Source organism: Ictidomys tridecemlineatus, chromosome 2, assembly GCF_052094955.1.
Source record: "Ictidomys tridecemlineatus isolate mIctTri1 chromosome 2, mIctTri1.hap1, whole genome shotgun sequence".
NCBI lineage: Eukaryota > Metazoa > Chordata > Mammalia > Rodentia > Sciuridae > Ictidomys > Ictidomys tridecemlineatus.
In genome coordinates this window covers 216448125-216470692 of record NC_135478.1, presented here as the reverse complement: position 1 = coordinate 216470692, position 22568 = coordinate 216448125, and the positions used below count along the sequence as shown (strand labels likewise).

At 42.1% G+C, this 22568-nt stretch overlaps 1 protein-coding gene across 2 annotated transcripts in view; it reads right to left on the bottom strand.

Moving 5' to 3' along the window:
• Nucleotides 1-5276, bottom strand: part of Ift56 (intraflagellar transport 56) — a 66288-nt gene extending 61012 nt beyond the window's left edge. Inside the window, exons 1-3 of one of the 2 annotated variants that reach the window (XR_013435442.1) lie at nucleotides 5027-5167; nucleotides 4264-4401; nucleotides 1774-1866 (exon numbers count right to left, since the gene is read on the bottom strand). Coding sequence is in view for 1 of the 2 variants with exons in the window: in XM_005332415.5 (XP_005332472.1) it covers nucleotides 1774-1866; nucleotides 4264-4401; nucleotides 5027-5029 (234 nt within the window). In the remaining variant the exon portion in view is untranslated. Of the gene's footprint in view, nucleotides 1-1773; nucleotides 1867-4263; nucleotides 4402-5026 lie in introns of both variants that reach the window. The other variant, XM_005332415.5, reaches the window with a different exon arrangement.
• Nucleotides 5277-22568: the final 17292 nt, after the last annotated feature.

Here is a 22568-nt window from a genome sequence, read left to right as displayed (position 1 = left end):
CCATCTACAACTAAAAATATTTTTTAAAAAACTTAACTACTTAGATTCAATTAACTTAAAATCTGATAGCTTTAATGCACTTTAATTTTATTTCATTCTATTTCATTTTATCTGTTTCAGAGGTAAAATGCTTGCTTAGCCTGCATGAGGTTCTGGGTTTGATCCCTAGTACTACCAAATGAAAAATTTTTTTCATTCATTGTATTTATTTCCAGTATTGGTAATTTTTGTTAATTTGTCTTTATTTTTAAAAAATATTTTTTAGTTGTAGATGGACACAATACCTTTATTTATTTATTTTTATGTGATGCTGAGGATTAAACTCAGTGCCTCACATGTGCTAGGCAAGTGCTCTACCACCGAGCCACACCCCCAATTCTTAATTTGTCTTTATGTTTAAAAAGGTATTTAGGGGCTGGGATTGTGGCTAACAGTAGAGCGCTCACCTAGCACGGGTGGGACCAGGGTTGGATCCTCAGCACCACATAAAAATAAAGGCATTGTGTTGTGTCCATCTACACCTAAAATATAAATATTAAAAAAAATAGTGGTAAAAAGGTATTTAGCCTCACATGCACAAGGCCCTGGGTTCAATCCCCAGCACCACATACACACACAAAAAAGGCATTTAATTTCTTACCAAGGATCCTTTCTGAGATTCACTTTGTTAACCGCATTTTCCACATACTCTTTCTTGTTTTTCTCAAACACCTTTGTTTATTTTTGTACTACATTTAGGTTACTTTTTTCCCCTATATCTTTCACAAACAATAACCAGCTTCCATTCTGTCCTTTACATATTTCTTTTTCCTTCAAGAATCTTGTTTCCTTTGTTCTTCAACTTACCTCCTCATTACCTGGCCTTAGATATTTTAATTTCTGTTATGCAGTCTTCAAATTCTTTTTAAAAACTTTTTAAATATACTTTTATTTTATTTATTCATTTTATGTGGTGCTGAGGATCAAACCCAGCGCCCCGCAAATGCTAGATGAGCACTCTAACCTGAGCTCCAGCCCCAACCCCAGCCTTTAAGGTTACATTTTGAATAAGAATATGTGGGAAATGTTTCAGCAATTTCATTTATAAATAAAAATTGCTTGACATAAGGCATCTATAATTTTATTTAGACCCATATTCCTACGTATTAATCATTGCAGATGGGGTAGGGTTTGCAATGATCAAGAAAAATGATTAACAAAGAAATGATACTTACAATAATAAAAAAATTACATAAAGATCATACAATCTTGTTTATTGTCTGAAAATAACCAAGCTAAATAAAAGTGAAATTCTTAACAAGATGCATACTCACATGCTGGAATACATATATAGATTTCTGAATCAATACATTTTATTTATTTATTTTTGGGGGTTTGGTACCAGAAATTGAATCGTAGCCACTGAGCCACATCCCCAGCCTTATTTTGTATTTTATTTAAAGACAGGGTCTCACTGAGTTTCTTAGTGCCTCGCTTTGCTGAAGCTGGCTTTGAACTCATGATCCTCCTGCCTCAGCCTCCTTGAGCTGCTGGGATTACAGGTGTGTAATATCCTGCCCAGCTTAAATCAATACATTTTTTAAAAAGCCAGTGGGGACCTCTATTAATAAAGAAGTAGGACAGGGGACAGCAGATAGGGTGATTTTGGTTTTCTGTTTTTACTTTGTTTCCCTCCATACTGTTTGAATTTTACCTGAATAGATGTTATTATAATACAAAGTTTAATAATATTTTAAACACATTCCTGTTAGACTGTTTTTTAATTTTACTAACCTCTAAAGCTCTCTTGTAGTCACCCAGGTGAAAAGCACAGTATCCAATCCACAAATTAGTATCCTCTTCTTGTTCTCCAACGTGACGTTTAAACTTCAGGTTTAAAGTTCATTAAAAAAAAAAAATCATGAAAAACTTTGAACAGTAAATCCTCCATTTTAAAAACTGCTATGTTAAGGGCTAGGGATATAGCTCAGTTGGTAGAGTGTTTGCCTTGCATGCACAAGGCCCTGGGTTCGATCTTCAGCACCAAAAAACAAAACAAAACAAAACAAAAAAACCCTGCTATGTTAAGTTACTACTCAATTTTCAGCAAGCTAAGTAGTACATGCAGAACTGTGCATTCATTGTGCCTTTACTTACAATACTCAGCACAGTTACCTTCCAACAGTCTCAGAAATTTGTATCTTCAAATATTTCACACTTGTTTTTCTGTACTCATTGACACCTTACTCCAGAAAGTATGTGAATTATCTAATAATTCTGGATGATATGTATGGAACAAAATAATTGGGTGAAATAGTTAAAGTCAAGAACTAAAGGTCAGAGAGGCTAAGCAAGGAATTCAAGATCACACAGTCTGTATAAGTGGTGACAGGGACTTAAAGTAGTCTGCCTCCAAAGCCCGTATTCCCAACCTCCATGCTTACTGCATTCAACCTCATTCTTCCACACACAAGCACACACATATTTATTAATAATGCACTGAGGACAAAGTGTTAATTCACTCTATTACCCTTGACTTGGGTCATTTACCAAGTCTAAAGGAGCTACAATATACAGAAGACTGGCTTCATTTATATCCACTATGAACAAATATTTATGAATTACTCAACCAATAAAGGAAAAATCCCATTTTGGAGGAATAGACTGAGACTTTGAAAGAGGACTTTTTTTTTTTTGAGCTGGGGATGTGGCTCAAGCGGTAGCGCGCTGGCCTGGTATGCGTGCGGCCTGGATTCAATCCTCAGCACCACATACCAACAAAGATGTTGTGTCCGCCGAAAACTAAAAAATAAATATTAAAAAAAAATTCTCTCTCTTAAAAAAAAAGAGGATGTTTTTGTTTTGTTTTTACTCTACAGTGTGATAAATCAATAGTGAGCCAATACATGTTCATAGAGTATCACCACAGTGGCTCAGTCACCCCAAGAGGAAGACATCTCTTAGATACCTTTTTGTCTAGGATAAGAATTTACTCTTCTCACCAAATGCTATGAATTTTAATATAGTGCCTTAAATCTGGAGGATTTCTTGAAGAATTACCCCTGAATTTGCCCCAGGAATTCCCTGGGGAATTTAAATTCCAAACTCTAATAGTTACCATTCCCCACTCTAATTAGCTACCTGAGAATGTAGGCATAGAGCAGATTACCCCTGCCAATTTAGAGGTCTTAAATTATAAAATAAAAAATGTCGTTGCCTTAAAGAAAAGAGAGAAAATAGAATGACAAAAAATAGACTTATACAGTCAATCCACTGATTGATAGAGTTAGCAGGTCCTTCCAAGTCGACCCCCACAAATGCAAAGATGAGTTGCCACTAAAAAAGCTAACCACTGTGCTCACTACCTAAGCACTAGTAAGACAGAGAAGACTGGGAAATAAAAGTAAAGTTAATTAAAACAATTATTATAGATAGATTTGTAGCAATATAGCAAGAGTAATGTTTTGGAGAAATGATTGCAGCACCACACAACCAGACCACCCTGTCCAAACTCTTCATCTTCTGGTGTACTCCTACACTCTCCTCTAGCTTCTCAAAAAACAGTTTCTCCAAAATACAATCTCTGTGGACCATCTACATTAGAAGCACTTAGACTACTTACCTAAAATGCAGATTCCTGAGGACCACTGCAGACCTAAAGAATCAGAATTGCTAATGCAGGAGTTCAGGAAGACAAGCGTCTTAGTAACTACTCTAGGTATTTCCAAAACATACTAAAAGGTGAGAACGATTGAGGCTGGGCATGTAGCTCAGTGGTAGAGTTTATGCTGGATTTCTGGACTCTATCTCCAGTAGTGTGTGTGTGCACAGGGGGTGGGGGTTAGCCCTACTGCCATAGAGATTTGAAAGGCTTTTTATATTATCAAAATATGAACATGGTAGAATTGTTCAAATTTGACCAAAATTTTATTACATAATAGAACTAATAATGCCCAGGAGTTAGGATAAACACTGTGAGAAATGAAACTGTATTAAGTGTCACTCCATATTTTTAGGTTGAATCCACTATCTGTGAAAGGAGACACAATCAAAGTGGCCCTTAAGAAAGAAGTTGTTTTTGTTATTGTTGTTTTTAAAGTTCATCTTCAGTCAGGTTTATAGTTAACTTGGAATCTGCAATTTACCAGATTTACTAGGTGTTTCCTTGAAGAAACCCCATAATGCATCCACCTGTTACAACAACATAGCAACCAGCATTCACCTGAACATTCATCTATAGTCTAGTATTTACCAAATCAAGAAGCAATCTTCTTTGGACCTTACCTCCAATAGGGTAATAGCGCCAGTGAAATCTCTTTGTGAAAGTAGCTCCTCTAGTTTTGGAATCTTCCTACCTTTCTTCTTTCTTTTGTCAGAGTGCGGTACTTCCCCGCCTACGGCAGGCTTGGCCCTTGAAAGCATCTGCAAAAGAAACGACGAAGACAACTGAAGGGTCCAATTTCTTTTTATATATATATATATATACTTTTTAGTTTTTGGCGGACACAACATCTTTGTTTGTATGTGGTGCTGAGCATCGAACCCGGGCCGCACGCATGCCAGGCGAGCGCGCTACCGCTTGAGCCACATCCCCAGCCCCTGAAGGGTCCAATTTCGATGGTCCGTTTTAAACTGAGTGACAGCTCCACGATTTACAAGTCAAATCCTTAACAACAAATTTGAAGTCTATTCAAATTCCTTTGGAAGCACTGCATTTTCCTAAGAGGGCCATCACTCTGTACCTGAGCTGAACCCAACAGCTACTCCCAACTTCTTTACCCACTGAAGACGCTTCCACGCAGCTTTTGTCTCCTCGGCCTCCCCTTGCTCTGCTGTCCATCCCGTGTGCAGCTCAGGTGTGGGGAAATGGAGAAGCGGGAGGGAGGAAAGCGTCAAGGCATTCAGGTTTGCATCCCTCCATACCCCCGTGGGAACGCACAAGGCTGGAGGGACCAGCCTCTGCAGACACACCCGGACGGTACCTCAAAGTGTGCCGGGAGTCTCTAGCCTCCAGCCCCGGACCCCTTTACTATCCAGAGCCACTAACCATCTTGGCGTCGTCCCCGTGAGCCCTCTCTGCAGATAGACAGCAAAGGCCGCGCCTCCGCTGGGCGCCGCATCCACACAGCTCGATCGGTCTCCACGGCAACCCCGCCGGGCGGCTGGTCCCTCTGAGAAAAGAGCTCGTCGGAGAACCAGCGACCTCCGCTTTTTGGTTCCGTACACTTCCGCCGTGGACAAGTGGACGTTCGTCTCTTGGGAGGAGAGCGACGTTCTTTGTGCTGAGAGCGAGTTTGGCTGTGTCTCTATTTACGAATTTGCTTTAGGAGAAGACTAATTAGAAAGGCATTGATTTTCAAATGCAAGCTCCTTGGGAGATAGATTTCCGAGGACCACTTCCGTTTTGGATTTGGGCTCCATAGCAACCCTGGGCTCTGACACCTTCTCTGTGTCTCCTGCTAGGGAGGGAGGAGAACCGAGGGCGTTGACATTTGGACGCGGAAGTGGAACCCAAATCGCTTCTTATCTGCTTACTTACGCCCCCACACTATAAGGAAATGTGATAAATATTTGCTCCTGGCTGGCCTCTGTGGGACATGCAGCTCTCCTAGTGGCTGGGGAGGCTGCGGCAGCAGGATCACGAGTTCAAAGCCAGCCTCAGCAATTTAGCAAGGCCCTAAGCAACTTGCGAGACCCTGTCTCAAAATAAAAAATTAAAAGGACTGGAGATGTGCCTCAGTGGTAAAGTGCACCTCTATTCAATCCCAATAATGTGTCCCCAAAGGTATTTCACTCCCGAACCCAGTTAGCAGGGCAGCAAAAGTAGTCTTCAAAAATCACCAAACCATGGAATGCTGGAGCTGGCAGGCACTTCAGCAGACACCCAGCCAACCTCTTAGAATTAACAGACTAAAGTAGCCTCGCGTGGTGGTGCAGACCTGTAATCCCAGCCACCGGGGAGGCTGAGTCAAGAGGATCTCAAGTTAGAGGCCAGCTTCAGCAATTTAGTGAGAACCTGTCTCGAAAATTTAAAAAAATAAAAATAAAAAAGGGCTGAGGATGTGGCTCAGTGGTAAAGAGCCTCTGGGTTCAATACCCAGTACCAAAAAAAGGGGTGGGGGGAGGATGGGAATATAATTCAGCAATAAGGAGCCCCTAGGTTTAATCTTTATGGTGTGTCCGCGCAGGTACACACATACAAATTAACAGACTAAAGGACTAACATATTATTAGTTAACTAACAAATTGAGTGACTATTAACTTGGGTGTGGTAAAGTATTCCCTGAATAACGAGTCCTGTGGAAATTCAAGTGTACCACAAACTCATGGAAGGTAAGTATGATTTCTTAGAGTCCTTTGCTCCTGCTCCAGCCGCAGTCCTTCCTGTCACTCCCTGAATCGGTTTAAGAATGAATGCTTAGGGCTGGGGTTGTGGCTCAGCTGTAGAGTGCTCGCCTAGCACGTTGGAGGCCCTGGGTTTGATCCTCAGCACCACATTAAAAATAAACAAAATATAGGTATTGTGTCCACCTACAACTAAAAGTAAATATTAAAAAAAAAAAGAATGAACGATTACTTATCTCAATTCACTGAAAATTATTGTTTTGTATAAACATGGATATATGGAGACACAGAAAGGTGCATACAGAGACTTCAGACATGCACAAAATTTACCAGAACTGTAGTTATAATTATTTTGGTTGCAATTTTCAGAAATATCCATATTTTTGGTTGAATTCTACTTATTTTTTATTTTTTTAATGTATATTTTGAATTGTAGTTGGACACAATATCTTTATTTCAATTATTTATTTTTATGTGGTGCTGAGGATCAAACCCAGGGTCTCCCATATGCAAGGCAAGTGCTCTACCGCTGAGCTACAACCCCAGCACCTTTTTTTTTTTAATATTTATTTTGAGTTGTAGTTAATTATTTTTTGATACTGGGGATTGAACCCAGGGGCCCTTTACCACTGAACCATATCACCACCCCTTTTATTTTATTTTATTATTTTGAGACAGGTTCACACTAAATTGCTGAGGCTGGCCTTGAATTTGGTATCCTCCTCCTGCCTCAGCCTCATGAGTTGCTAGGACTACAGGTATGCATCAGACTTTAATTAAATTTAATTAATTAATTATTAGTATATATATATATGTATATTTATTTAGTGCTGAGGCTTGAACTCAGGGCCTTGTGCATAGGAAGCAAGCACTCTACCAACAAAGCTATATCCCCAGCCCTGAAACAAAATATTTTAACTCCTCTTTACAGCAGCAAGTTGTTCTATATCCTTTTGTGACAGCTTACTTGAGATATTCAAATAACCATAAAATTCACCCTTTTAAAATGTACAAGTCAGTGGCTTTTAGTACATTCACAACGGTGTGTATCCATTACCACAATTAAATTCTAGAACATTTTTATTACCCCCAAAAGGAACTTGACTATCGATCAGCAGTCACTCATCATTTGTTTTAAAGGCAATCCAGTTCTGAGCCCTCTCCCCAGACTCTGACAATCACTAGTCTATTTTTCTGTTTGTATGGATTTGACTATGCTGGATAGTTCATATAAATGAAACCATACAAGGAGACCATATGTCTAAATACTAAAAACGTTTGTCAGCTTAACAAATTGTTAAATAAAATGTTTTATCTTTCTACCTTACAGATATACCACCATGAAGAAGCTCTGGCTGCAATTCTGAATTCTCAGAATTCTGGGCTGGATGTGGCAGTGCAGAGAAATCTAGCCTCAAGCCTCAGCCCACAACTCTTCTCTCTCCCACACCATGAGGGCTTTGTGTTTGTGTGTGGAAACAACCCACAAATCCAAGTCCTAGTCACCCAATTCCTTGTGCTGTCACTTTCTGATTGGCCTAGAGGGAGGGCAGACCCAGAGGAGAGACCTGCTCAGGTATGGAAACAGGATTGAGATTTCTATGGGCAGGAACAAAGCATCATGGCACGGCTGATGGGGGTGCATGAATCTTCAAGAACCTCTTAGCCCCATGGACTCTGTACCTGGGTTAGGGTGCATTCGTGGTGCAGAGCTCTGAGAAGGGCCCCCTCACAGGGTCTAAAGGCAGTATTGCTGATAATGCCATAGACACCAACTGATTTGCTAAATCAATTGAAATGATCACTGACTTCCTGCAGTATGGGGTATTGTTTTAGATCTCTGAATCCTGATATAGAGTGTTTGAACTGTAGCCAGATTATGAAGGACAGAATATAGCATTGAGTGTGCTTGACATGTTAGTCCTCCCAACTTTAGCTCTAAGAATCACTCACCTAGGTGTTATGAAATATGTAATAACATACATAGTCCTACAAAAGCTGATTGGAACTTGCAATATATTGTAGTAACAAGAGAACACTCGTTTCTGAGAAATTATTAAAAATAATAATCCAGACTGTGCTGGTTGTATGACTATGTCAATTTAGTAAAGATCATTCATTGACTTGTACAATTGAAACAAGCGAGTTTTATGATATGTAAAATTGTATCTCACTCAATCTGGATTTGTTTGTTTTAAAGGCAATCCAGCTCTGAGCTCAGTGATGTTCTTGAGTCACCGAATCTCCATTTTCACCCTGGAGTAATGCACAGTGATATTAACTCCTCAGAAACCATTGGAAATCATGCCCCTGTCCTTCACCAGGTCCATGAATTGCTAAGGAAATACTGAGACATTAAGAAGTTTGGGCAGGAGCTAAGGAGGTAGCCTAGTAGCAGAACACATGCCTCACATATACAGAGCACAGAAAAAAAAATGTTTTGGCATTTCTCAGTAGGTTGATCTTTTTTTTTTTTAAGAAAAAATAAAAGTCATGAAAAGAACTCTCCACCTCTCTCCTACAGATCTTAGTAACTCTATTCGTTGGTTCTGAATACTGTTACTTTTTTTCATTCTTTTGTTCACTACTACCATTAAAAAAAAAAAAAAGTCTTAGAAACCAAATTTTATGCCACTCCCTGTGGGGAGCCACACTGAATGATCTGCGCCTTCCACCCTGAAGAGAGGCTCTGACTGATCACTACTAGTGACTTGGGCCATGTCCAGGTTCAGGAAGTTGAGGGCATGTCTTCAGATGTAGGCGTGTCACCCAAGGAGTTGAGCTCCACTCACCCATTCCTTTGTAACCCTACCCCTTTGCCCTGTTTGGGGTAGAAGATTCAATGGAAAGACCCTTAGTGTGTCCCCTTCTCTTGCTCTGCCTTTGAGTGTGGCTTTCCTAGATGTCCATCAACCTGCTGACAGCAGACATCATGAAGCTAGACTCAATACCCCCCAAACCTGACCCCTTGCCTCATTTGAATGGCTTCTCCTCAACAAAAGGGTTCAGCACATGCTGTGCTCTCTCTTTCTCTTTCTTCGGACCCTTAAGGTCAGAGGAGCCATGACAGGACCCAAATAAAAGGTGTGTCTGTCTCTATGTGATTATTTCGTGCAGCCCAGTTCACCTGGGACAACTCCCACTTAGCAAGCTATATGGGGAGAGGATGACTGACGGATGATTCATTTGAAACAAGTACAAGAATGGTTCCTGGATTCAACATTCAAAAATAAACTCCTTGAGGAAATACATTTTTCAATTATTTTAAATGATGATGATGATGCTATTCAGAAGTATTACATATTCACTATGAGAATTTTGGAAGATACTAAGAATTAAAATGAAGAAAATGTAAACTACACAAAAAAACAACATTTATTAACATACTTCAGAAAGTGATTTAACAAGCTTGGCATGGTGGTACATGCCTGTAATCCCAGCGATTCAGGAGGCTGAAGCAGGAGGATTGTAAGTTTGAGACTAGTCTCAACAATTTAGCAAGGTTCTAAGCAATTTAATGAAACCCTGTCTCAAAAAATAAAAAGCACTGGGGATGTAGCTCTGGGGTAAAGCACCCCTGTTTTCAATCCCCAGTAACAAAGCAACAGCAACAACAAAACTGGGTGGCCTCCTCTATGTGAGAATACTGTGAGAAAAAATTTTCAAGTTCTGATTGCGAATTGTTTACTTGGTGGAAAGATAAAGGAGAAGTCTGAAACCATATAAACGTGTGATGTAAACAGGAAAAACTTCAGGCATTTCAGGCCAATGAGCCCTGAGAGGAATGCCCTGGTAGCCACCTGCTGAGGTGAGGAATCCTGGGAGGGCCTGGTTATGGCAGCCCCCAGGCTGCAGTGTGGACTGAGGGCCAAGTAAGCTTGTGTACTTTGGAGTTTGAATCTTGTTTCCTTACTGATTGAATTAGGATAATCAATCCCCAAAAAACAAATGGCGAATGTTTTCTTGGATATAAGGTGACTGACTCATGGTGGGGTAGAGAGAGGGAGCATGGGAGGAATAGAGGAACTCTAGATAGGGCAGAGGGGTGGGAGGGGAAGGGAGGGTCAGGGGGTTAGCAATGATGGTGGAATGTGATGGACATCATCATCCAAAGTACATGTGTGAAACACACGAATTGGTGAACATACATTATATACAGAGATATGAAAAATTGTGCTTTATATGTGTAATAAGAATAGTGATACATTCTGCTGTCATGTATTTAAAAAATAAAAGCGATTTTTAAAAAAGTTAGAAGAAAGTACATTGAAAGTTTTAACCATAAAGAAATGATAAATGGAGCTGGGAATATAGCTCAGTTGGTAGAATGCTTGCCTCACATGCACAAGGCCCTGGGTTCAATCCCTAGCACTACAAAAAAAAAAAAAGAAAAGAAATGATAAATATTGAGGAGATATATATGTTTAATCTGATTTAACCATTACACAATATGTGCATGTATTGAAACATCACCTGGGATCCCATCAATATGTATGATTTTTAATTATATATCAGTTAATAAATAAATAAAATGTGGAAAAATAAAAGAGAAATAAAAAACAAAACAAAACATAAAAAGGATGCATCTAAGGGACTGGGGTTGTGGCTCAGTGGTAGAGTTCCTGCCTAGCATGTGTGAGGCGCTGAGTTTGATCCTCAGCATCACATAAAAATAAATAAAAGTATTGTGTCCATCTACAATTTAAAAAATATTCTAAGGGCTGGGGATGTGGCTCAAGCGGTAGCGCGCTCGCCTGGCATGCGTGCGGCCCGGGTTCGATCCTCAGCACCACATACCAACAAAGATGTTGTGTCCGCCGAGAACTAAAAAATAAACATTAAAAATTCTCTCTCTCTCTCTCTCTCTCTCTCTCTCTCTCTCTCTCTCTCTCTCTCTCTCTCTCTCCTCTCTCACTCTCTCTTAGAAAAAATAAAATAAAAAATAAAAAATATTCTAAAAAAAGATAGGTGCATCTGAGATCATTTATAAGTGAGAAGCACTACAATAGATATGTGAACACGTTATGTGAGCATCCTCTGGAGATAGTCTGGCAAGGCTCATTTCTTGGCTCTATCACATGCTTCATGTGTTACCTAAGCAAGTCATTTTAACCACTCTGGGCCTCAGTTTTTTCATCTGTACAAATAAAATGATAAAAAATAGTGCTTACCTGGTATGTCTGTTTTTTATGTAAGTTAAGTATATAATATGCACAAAGCTTTTAGAATAGCATCGGGCACATTGTGTTATCATATGTTTCTGTCCTCATATTATTTTTTTTTGAAACATAATTTCCATGCCATAAAATTTAGCATTTTAAAGTGTACAGTTTAGTGGTTTTAGTATATTCCCAAGGTTGTACAACTAACACCACAATCTAATTTTAGAACACTCTCATTATCCCTGCTCACAAAGCCTGTACACAATAGCGCTCTCTCTCCATTTCCCTCCTGTTCTGGCAACTATTTTATGTCTCTGGATTTGCTTATTCTGGACATTTCCTAAAATGGAATCATATAACACATCTCTAAGTTTGCTTCTTTCAGTTGCCATGTTTTTGAGGTTCATGAATCAGTACTCCAGCCTTTTTGATGACTGAATAATATTCCATGTTATAGACATGCCACATTTGTTTAAGTTTTTGTATTTAAAGCACATGATACATAGTAGGTGCTCAGGGCTTGGTGGTACTATTAGCATTCTGCCCAGTGCGTTGCAGTTGAGGCACAGCTGCCATCCCATTCTACCCTGGATGGAGTAAAATTCAAGGAAGAGGCCAAGCTATGAAAGGCCACCTAGCTGCTGCTGGCCCTGTCTTGGCCTCCAGACCCTGTCCTGCCCGGATGGGATCTCTGTTAGCTCCCTCTAGCCCTGTGCAGCCCGGCACCTGTTGTAATTCCTGCTCTTTCTCCTTTCCTCTCTGCAGTTGGTTCTCTCAGTTCACCTCTGACCATGATAACCTACCCAGTGTCCTCCAGCTGTCCACACACTGAGTGGCTTAAAGGAATAAACTTTCTTATCTCACAGTTTCTGCTGAGTGGCTGAGCTGGGAGGTTTTGGCTCAGAGTTTCTCCTGAAGGTTGCTATCAGGTGATGTCTTCACTGGGGCTGAAAGTTCTCTTTTAAAGTGTCTCTCCCTCCTACCGATACTGCCTGCTGTCAGATGGAGGGCTCAGTGACTTGCCATGTGGTCTCTTCCGTGGGGCAGCTTGAGTGTCCGCACAACCTAACAGTGACCTTCCCCAGAGCAAAGAATCCAAGAGAGAGAAAGAAAGGGACCACAGTGTTTTGTTTTGTTTTGTTTTTTGAAAGTCACACTGTTGCCAGGTGCAGTGCACGCCTGTAACATCAGCAGCTTGGGAGGCTGAGGCAGGAGGATTACAAGTTCAAAGCCAGCCTCAGCAACTTATTGAGGCCCTAAGCAACTTAATGAGACCATTTCTCTAAGTGAAATAGTAAAAATAGATATAAGTCAAATGTTTTTAAAAGGGTCAGGGATGTGGCTCAGTGGTTCAGCACCCCTGGGTTCAATCCACTGTGTTTTATAACATCCTGTTGATCACACCCATCAGTCCTAGTCGACATTCTAGGAGCTTACTCAAGGGTGCAAAACTCGCTGGAGGCCAGCTGGTGGGCCACACGAGGCCATCATTACAAGTCAACCCCACCTCTGGACTCCTTCCTCCTCATGTCCTCTGCTCTCACCTCTTGTGACCAGGGAAGGTTTGCAGCCTTCTGAAGTTCCTGTTTCAGTGTCACCACAGATGACGCACACAGCACACAGTGATGAAGGCGGGGACCGCAAGCAAACCTCGGGTCAGCAAGCCTTTCTCTCTTCAGGGTTCAGCAGCAGAGTCAATCTTCAAACACTCATGACTCATTTTCAGGGCAGAAAATGGTGGCAGGCTGAAGCAAGGGTCTGGGTTCTATAGGCTTGTTTAGGGTGGGAAAGGAGGGTAGTTGGGGGTTCCTTGTAGGGGGTCAGCTGATTCATTAGGGTGGGACGGGAAGGTGAATAGGGAATTTCCTGGGACTTATTGTATTGGGATAGGACACCCGTTAGGGTAGGGGCTCAGGTGCCAGTCAAGTGCCAGTTCCTTTTGTGTGCCTTCACTCTGGCTAAGGCCTGAGATTTTAAATGACAAAAGCTTAGGGGAAATGTCCTTGGACTTATTCCCTATATCCTCCATTCCAGACTTGGAAAGGGGATAATGATTTGGGGTAAATTGGGGCATCAATATCAAATCTGGCTGCTTTGTGCTGAGAGGGATCAAAATAAGGGACCTCCTCCTTTCAGAGTTCTGGCAAAGAGCACAGAGACCCTGGTGGTTGATGCTGAAGAAGGGTATATGTGGGAGGAGCCTTGAGATTGTCCTGAGTGAAGTCCTCCTTTTTAAAGTCAGGCAATGTGCGTGACAGGAGATAAATCCAGGGAGGCGGCCTGGGTTGGTGTGGTGAGCTGTGCTAGTACTAATTACTTGGTGCTATTAATAATTACTCAGAGACAGACTGTCTTTAAATGCAAACGTATATTGGATCACACCAATCATCAACTATAAACAATTAATGCAAAAAGTGTTGGGTGTGCAGGAGCACCCCAACTAGGATTCAATGCACACTGTTTAAATACTATAAGCAAATCACACAATCCTAGGGCAACCACAAGCCCCAAAATACCTCCAAAGTTGGGCTGTGGATATAGCTCAGTTGGTAGAGCGCTTGACTCGCATGCATAAGGTCCTGGGTTCAGTCTCCAGCTGAACATCAGGGATGGTGGAGTCAATCCAGGGATGGACAGGGTGGCCAGTCTCACTGATGTCCTTGGAGCAGAACATCTTTAATGTGGCAGGATCAGCAATTTAAATACAGTTCCAAGCTGGTGGTATATGTTGGTGATTGGTTACACCCAGTGAAAATCATGTCCGTTGGTTATGTCCAATGAGGTGATGTAATTGCAACTGGGAATGTTCAGACTAAGCAGTTCAATGGCTGATGTTCCTTATGGCCATCAGCTTAGTGAGTCCCAGCATGTCCCAGCATGTCTATGGCATCTATGGCAGATGCTCCTTACTGTTATACAGGTCCCTCCCTAAGAATTTGATTCTTGGAACTGTATTTTCCTGATGTTTTAATTATTTCCATCCTGCTTGACAGTCTATGCAAAACAAGAACAGAGATAAGTTTAACAGTATAGGTAAACCCAGCTACATGCGTAGGAAAGCCTTTAAAAGGCTTGGGGGGGGTGGCCGGGGTTGTGGCTCAGTGACAGAGTGCTTGCCTAGCATGCATGGGTTTGATCCCTGGCACCACATAAAATTTTTTAAAGAAATAAAATTAATTGGGCTGGGGATGTGGCTCAAGCAGTAGCGCGCTCACCTGGCATGCATGCGGCCCGGGTTCGATCCTCAGCACCACATACAAAACAAAGATGTTGTGTCCTTCAAAAACTAAAAAATAAATATTAAAATTCTCCCTCTCTCACTCTCTCTTTAAAAAAAATAAATAAATAAATAAAATTAATTGTTAAAAGCAGGTGCCTTTGCATCAACCATGGCTAGAACCTGAGATTGTAATTTTAACACATCCAAAGACACTTTACAAAAAGGAACATCATGTGGTCACTTACATTTTGCCCATTGAATCTCAGTATCTTTATATGGAACTCTAGTAACATAAAATTGGGTAATGTTAATAACACTAAAGTCTCTGAGTGAAGAGTTACGGAAAATAATATTCCTATAAAACAGCCCCCAAAGAAAAGCAGAAAAAACGATGTAGCTCAGAAGGAGGGAGAGGGAAAGTAGCCAGGCATTACCTCCCAGTAAGTCCTTTTCTGATAACAAGGGCTCTGAAGGAAGGAGGCAAATACTGAGCCTCTGGGAGACAATAAATCCCAGAGAAAGGAAAACAATGGGCAAATTTAAATACCCATCCCTCTCAATCTGGGCTCCTATCTCTCCAAGTAACAATGAGTTTCAACCTTTTTTACAGCTGCCCTCCTGTGTTAAAGTTTACCCCTGACTATTGGAACAGCATGCCCACAGTTCCAAGGAAACTACCCTAACTGTGTCCTATAAAACCAAATCTCCTCTGCAACTGAAGGCCATTTTTGCATCCAAGACATGAGACCCTAAGATGCCTCCCCCACGCAAATGAATAAAGGGCGTGTCCCTGAATCTTTGGGGGTCTGCACCCATTATTTTGCGCTTACATAGAGCCCATGGGAAATCTTGTGCTTGTTCTCCCAGCCATATAATAGATAATCTTTTAGTTGCTGAATATCACTTAAAATTTCCTGATCAATATGCACTTGAGTTTGCCAACATTTCAACATTCTTTTGAAATTGCTGAAATGTAGATGCAGAAACAAATATCCCAGACAAGATAACAATGTTTTAACTATCGGGTAAGACATTAGCAGTTTTATAAGGAGCCAGGTGGCTTTGGCCCTTTGAGAATCAAACAGTTTATGCTGATTTTTTTAAAAAATATTTATTTTTTAGTTAATAGATGTTCACAATACCTTTATTTTATTTTTATGTGGTGCTGAGGATCGAACCCAGTGCCTCACACATGCTAGGCGAGCGCTCTACCACTGAGCTACAACCCCAGCTCCTGTACTGAATGTTGCCATATAGTTGGATTGACGCATTTTGTAGTATACAGCTCCCCCACTTAACATAATACATATTTTGTGAGGCATTATATTGTACTCGAATAGGTTCAGACAATAAAACACAAGGATTTAGCACATATGCTATGAGATAGAATTCCTTATGAAAGGAAACATTAAGGTGGGTAACATTTTTAAACTTCTTATATATATGGCAAGGAGGTCTCTGATCCATGAGATTTGCTGGGTGTGCAAGGGAAGGGAAGGGTGGGGGCGTAGAAGTAGACCTTTTTTAAAGTCAACAAAGTATTTGGTACAAACCCCTTTACTGTCCACATGGCATAAACCTGCAAAAGTTGAGCAGGTGGTTGATATGTGGTACCCCTCAGGGATGTCTGAGCTTCACTAGGGAGTTGCCCTAGCCAGGGGCCTTCAGTTGCTTTGAGTTCTTCCCAATTTCAAGAACAGCAGAGGGTGTGTGCCTCCAAAAGGGCAGTCTTTTCAGTGCAACCACTTTAATGTCAGAGCATGAGGGAAAAACAGAAACAGGGAAATGAAAGAAAAAAGGGAGAAGAACAGAAGGGAGTTAAGTGTTGAAATTAAAGACAGAAATGCATGTTTTGAGTTTCAGCTATGTAGGCTATATTAAAGTTTATTCTCATGCTGCTGAATGATAATGAAATATGAAATATGTACTTTGATATTTTAAAATACTTGGAAAAGCACTGAAGACAATGATGAGGAACATACTTGGAAAGCTTAGATTGGCTAAAGTACTATAAAAACAGGAATTGGTTAGAATTACTTAGGAAAGGACCTACCGGGTAGGAAAATGCAGTCAGTTTAGGGATTCACTGTGTGAGCAGTGGCTGGGGGTTCCCCTGACCTCAGCGATCCCTGAGGATTCGGGACACTCAGAGGCCACTTCCCAGGTCATTAGTTGTTTAACTTAACCGCAGAGGAAGGAGAAAGGGCAGGGTCAATTTTACCTACTCCCATTCCTGGTGAGGGAACCAAATGTTAGATACCACAAATGATGCCCACATGACCAAGGTGGATCTGGGAAGCAAACCTCAGATCAGCAAGCTTTTCTCTATTCAGGATTCAGCAGCAGAGTCAATCGGTCAAACACTCAGCACGGGCTCATTCTCAGGGCAGAAAACGGTGGCAGACTGAGTCAAGGGGCTGGGCTATATAGGCTTGTTTAGGGTGGGACAGTGCCTCAGTCTGGTGGGGCACAAAATAACCCAGCAGCCAGGAGGCACTTGTAGGTTCAAACAGAAACTACTTTATTGCCCGAACTCCACCGGCACTCCAGGAACACTCTCCGGGATCTATCTATCTCTATCTCTCTCTCTCTCTCTCTCTCTCTCTCTCTCTCTCTCTCTCTCTCTCTCTCTCTCTCTCTCTCTTTCTCTCTCTCCCCAGGCACCCCAGGCAGCAGGAACCCCCCTATTGCCGGACAGCAGGGGTCTATATACACCTGAATACACAGCCTGTTTCAATCCAGCATCATCCAGTCACAGCAATTATACACAGCTTAACTTAATTATCATCTTAATGGCTCGCTGGCCATCACCCCTCAACCACTCCTTCTGGCAAAATGCCAGGCGCCATCCCAACTCAGCTGTGGCTCTCCACAGGAAGGAGGGTACTTTGGGGGTAGTTCATTGCATTGAGGTAAGCTGACTCATTAGGGTGGGACAGGAATGTGAATAGGGAATTTGCTGGGGCTTATCTATTGAGATCCGGAGACCCTTAGGGTGGGGGGTGGTCAAGTGTCAGTCAAGTGCCAGTTCCTTTTGTGTTTCTTCACTCTGGCTGAGGCCTGAGATTTTAAGTGACAAAAGCTTAGGGAAAATGTCCTTGAACTCATTCCCAGTATCCCTCATCAACACCATCAAAACAGAGTCAAAACTTTTCCTCTAAGAGGGATAGGGCCCTTGGCCACTCACCAGTTACCCTCCACCTGCATTTACAACTTCCTCCCTTCCCCCATCAGTTCTTTCCAGGGAACCCTGCTGTTGGGCAGGTCCAACCCGGGGAAACCCCTGTGCCAGCCAGGCCAGTGGCTTCTGTCCTGCTGTCTTATCGCTTGACTAATTCCTCTCCCACTCCCGTGTCTGCTGGGAGCACCTGTTTGGCTCGGACTTTGGACATTCCACCTGACTCAACCCTCTGATGTTTATGTACTTTTCATTTCTATGACTTCACATAGTTGACTCCTCATGGCCTGTGTGGGTTTAGCTATCCTCTCTAATTGGTGGTTCAACTGATTCCGTAGAGCTGGATATTATAGAATGTGCCCCTGTAGCTCCAGCTTTGCACTCTCCTCAGATTGGTCTCTTTAAAACTCTCACATGTTGAGACAGGGGCAAAGGTCAGGCAGTCACTGTAGGTCAGGAAGAGTAGGGGTCTAGGGGTGAGACAGCTGGACACAGTGGTGCACCCCTGGAATCCCAGCAGCTCAGGAGACTGAGGCAGGAGGATCACAAGTTCAATGCCAGCCTCAGCAACTTTGTGAGGTCCTAAGGAAGACTCTGTTTCAAAATAAAACATACAGCTGGGGGTGTGGCTCAATGGTTAACGCCCCTGGGGTCAGTCCCCAGTACCAAAAAGAAAGAGGGAGAGACGGGAAAGAGGGTGATGGCAGGTTATTAAAGAGAGAATAGTGGCTTGCTAATGGCTAACCTCCAAGAGATCATGCTCCTTGGCACTCTGGGTTACTAACAATTACCCTCTGCACCCCTGCTCCCAGTCATGTGTATGGGGAAGAAAGAGAAGACAATAATTAAAGAGAGTGGTTCTGGGGTCTATAAGAAAGCAAATCCCACCACTTCCACAGGCTTTTGCCTCTGAGGCCCCTCCCTTTTGGAGGAGTCTATCTCTATCACTTTCTTTTTAATATTTATTTTTTAGTTATAGGTGGACACAATATCTTTATAGTTATGCGCTGCTGAGGATCAAACCCTCACGCATGTTAGGCAAGCACTCTACCTCTGAGCCACAACCCCAGCTTCATCTATCACTTTCTTAAGTAAAACTTGTTCTCTCTGCTTGTCCCAGTGTTTCTCTGTCGTTCATTCTGCAACACAGGGAACAAGAACCCATTGCTGATCTCCGAGGGACATGTATCAATATGCTCACATCTCCCAGTAAAACAATCATGAACCATAACAATAAAAACCCAAGAGGGATCAACAAAAATGAAAGCAATGAACAATCCAACTATAAGATTCTCCCTTTGGCTATCAATTCCTTCCCTTATCAGTTGTCTAAAATAAACGATCTGTACTTAATTGTTCTATTTCTTGATTTCGAAACTTACCATTCTAAGAAAACTGCTCTGTCAGGTGAACTGGAATGCAAGACTGCACAGGGGAGAATCTGTTAAGGACCTGCTATCATACAAGGTCGGGGGGATGGTACAGAATTGCCACCAGGATGACTCTCGATACCTGGGAAAGTGACGGTACTTGAAGAGTGAGGCTGAAATACCTAAATTTCCACGTCAGACCTTAGAGGACAAAAGTGGCATATTGAAATACGTGTTAGACCAGAACACGGGCCAGAGGATTATGCCCCACAAGGTGGCTCCAAGGAATCGGATTCATCAGGGCCACCAGGAACACACAGGTGTGAGGGCAACCAGCATCACCAAGGAGTTCAGTGGTGCCTTCACAGCAGGAAGGTCACAGCTGGGCCAGCACTTGGCTCCCTGACAGCAATGGGGATTTTAGGGGCCTAGTGCAACACCAAGTGATGACACTCAACAGCAGAAGCTGGACATTTGTAATGACAAAGTCAAAGGGACAGCCAAGGGGCAAGTTATGCATATAATTTTGTAAAGAATCATGTGATATTGTGAACAGAACAGAGTTTCTCTAGAAGGAAAATAGGCTGTCAACAAAGTAGTGTAATATGTACCATCTGGAAAGAACAGAAATTAATAAGCAGGGCAATAAGGAGAACAGTCACCCAATGAAAAGTCACAATTCTTTACCAGTTTCCATACCTGAACCAGCGTTCAGACTCACAACCCACTTTGAACCCACAGAAAAGAACCTTTAACACTACCACAGTGATGTACTGACATAGTTCTTCCAATCCTTCTCTCCAAAGAGATCGACAGCATTTTCTAGAATGATGAAACACTATGGAAAGAGGAATACCTTGGCATTTTGTGACTGTTGGGCACAGGGTCAGAGGTCAACTGATGCCCCAGAGACCTGAAGCACCCGGATGACCCCCCCACATTAGATAGTACAGTAGGGATAAATGGAGTCTTGACTAACCTCTAGCTTGTAGTGGGTTGCTTGAGTCCTTGGACTCACCAGTTGTCACGGCCCTAATCCTCAAATACAGGGTTAAGGTTGACATACTTGGAGGTGGGCTAATCTTCACATTCACTCTGGTCTTAGGGTGGGAGCTATCATAACAGGGAAGCCAACGTGAAAGTATCTGAGGTTGCCCCCTGTCCTCTTGGCCAGGATAGGGAGTATGGCAAAGGTCAGTGCCACTCATAAGCATCTGAAGGATGAATAGGTGCAATCCCTATAATTTCTCTGTTGAACTTGAACCCTGCAGCAAATGGATGGCTCCTAGAGAATGACTACTGACCACTGCAAGGAAGTAGTCGCCCTGGTCACACCTGCTGTGCTGGACATAGGTTCTTTGCCAGAGCAGATCTATGCAACCTACAGTTTGTGGTTTGTGGCCATTGATTTGGTGAATGCATTTGGTTCTACCCCATTTAGCAAACGGTTCCTATTCACATGTGTCTCGGATGAACTACTGCTGAGCAGTCCGTCTCGCAATTATGTAGAAAGACTCTGAATCCTAAAATTGTCAGTGTGTTTATTGGGGGGAGCTGGGGAGCTTGCAAGGCTGCAGACTGCCTTGTTCTTGCATAGCTCAGTTTTTATAGGGCAGTGTAAGGTTACATCTTAACTATGGCATAACATATTGAAAACAACTAACTTGTTTGCTAGTACTAAGAAAACATTTTCCCAGTAACAAAACAGAATATGTTCTCATAAAATGCCAGGAAACATGCACCTAAAGTATATAGCAGGTACAGTCGGGCCTTATTTTTCTCCTGATTCAGGCTCATCCTGCCTCACAAGAATTTGCTACCGTGAGGAGTTACGGCTGTCCTGCTTCCAGCCTCCTTGGTTTCAGCTAATAAAGAGGAATTCGGTGTTCAGATTCTTTGGGGTGCACTCTCCACGACTTCAGGAGTTGGGGTGCCAACACACATGGAATGGATAACAAGTGTTTACAGAGCACCAATGAGTGAACCACAGAGCTGTGTTCACTCATTGGTGCTCTGTCATAATATAGCCTAAAGGGAACTGGAGCATTTGATCATCCCACCTGGCATCTCACTGATTCACTGCATTGGTGAGGCAGGATGAGAAACAGGTGGAGAGCAAGTTAGAGACCTCGATGTGACACATGGGCTTCAGAGACTGGGAGCTAAATCCTATGAAGATTCATTGCCCTGCCACTTCATTAAAATATGTAGAAATTCCACGGGTATCAGTGTGCTCAGATGTACCCTCCAAAACAAAAGACAAATTTCTGTATCCTTGCTGAGAAGAAGGAGCATATAACCTATTAGGAATCTTTGGGTTCTTGAGGAAACACATTTCACACCAATGAATACCACTGCTGCCTGTATACTGGCATCTTAGTCTATTTTCTGTTGCTATAATAAAATAACCTGAGATCAAGTAATTTAAAAACACAAAAGCTTATTTGGCACAAAGTGCTGGAAAATCCAACACCATTGTGCTGTTATGGATCTTTCTTCTGCTTTTTTTTTTTTTTTTTTGTGTGTGTGTGTGTGTGTGTGTGTGTGTAGCTGGGGATTGAACCTAGGCCTTGTGAATATGAGGCAAGCACTCTACCAACTGAGCTATATCCCCAGCCCCTCTTCTGCTTTTCATAAAGTCAATAGTGCCATTTTGGGGGCCCCGGCTCAGGTTCTCATCTAACTCTAATTATTTTCCAAAGATCTCACCCTCAAACACCACTAACATATTAATTTGAGGATTAAGTTCACAACACATGATCTTTTGGGGTAAACATTTGTTATGGTTTAGATTCGGTGTCCTCCAAAAGCTCATGTGTGAGACAATGCAAGAAAGTTTAGAGGTGATATTATTGAGTTGTGAGAGTCTTAACTAATTGGTGTATTACCTTCTGATAGCAATTAACTGGTGGTAACTGAAGGCAGTAAGGTGTGGCTGGAGGACAGGTGCATCATTGGTGATGTGCTTAAAATATATATATATTTGATAGGCCTTTATTTTTATTTATTTATATGTAGTGCTGAGAATTGAACCCAGTGCCTAACACATGCCAGGCAAGTGCGTTACTGCTGAGCTCCAGCCCTGGTGGCGTGCTTTTGAGGCCTATATGTATTTTTTCCCTCTTGTTGTAGGGACAAACGAGGCAAGGCACCAAAGATAGCAGGAAACAGTTTTATTTGGCTGCAGCCAGGTTCAGAGGGTACATCTTTTGCTGTAATCAATCCTCTGAACCCCGAGTTCAGGTAGTTTCAGAGTTTTATACCCAGTGTGTAAGGGGAGGGGCCCAGAAATTCACAGTCTGTAGAAGTTCTCA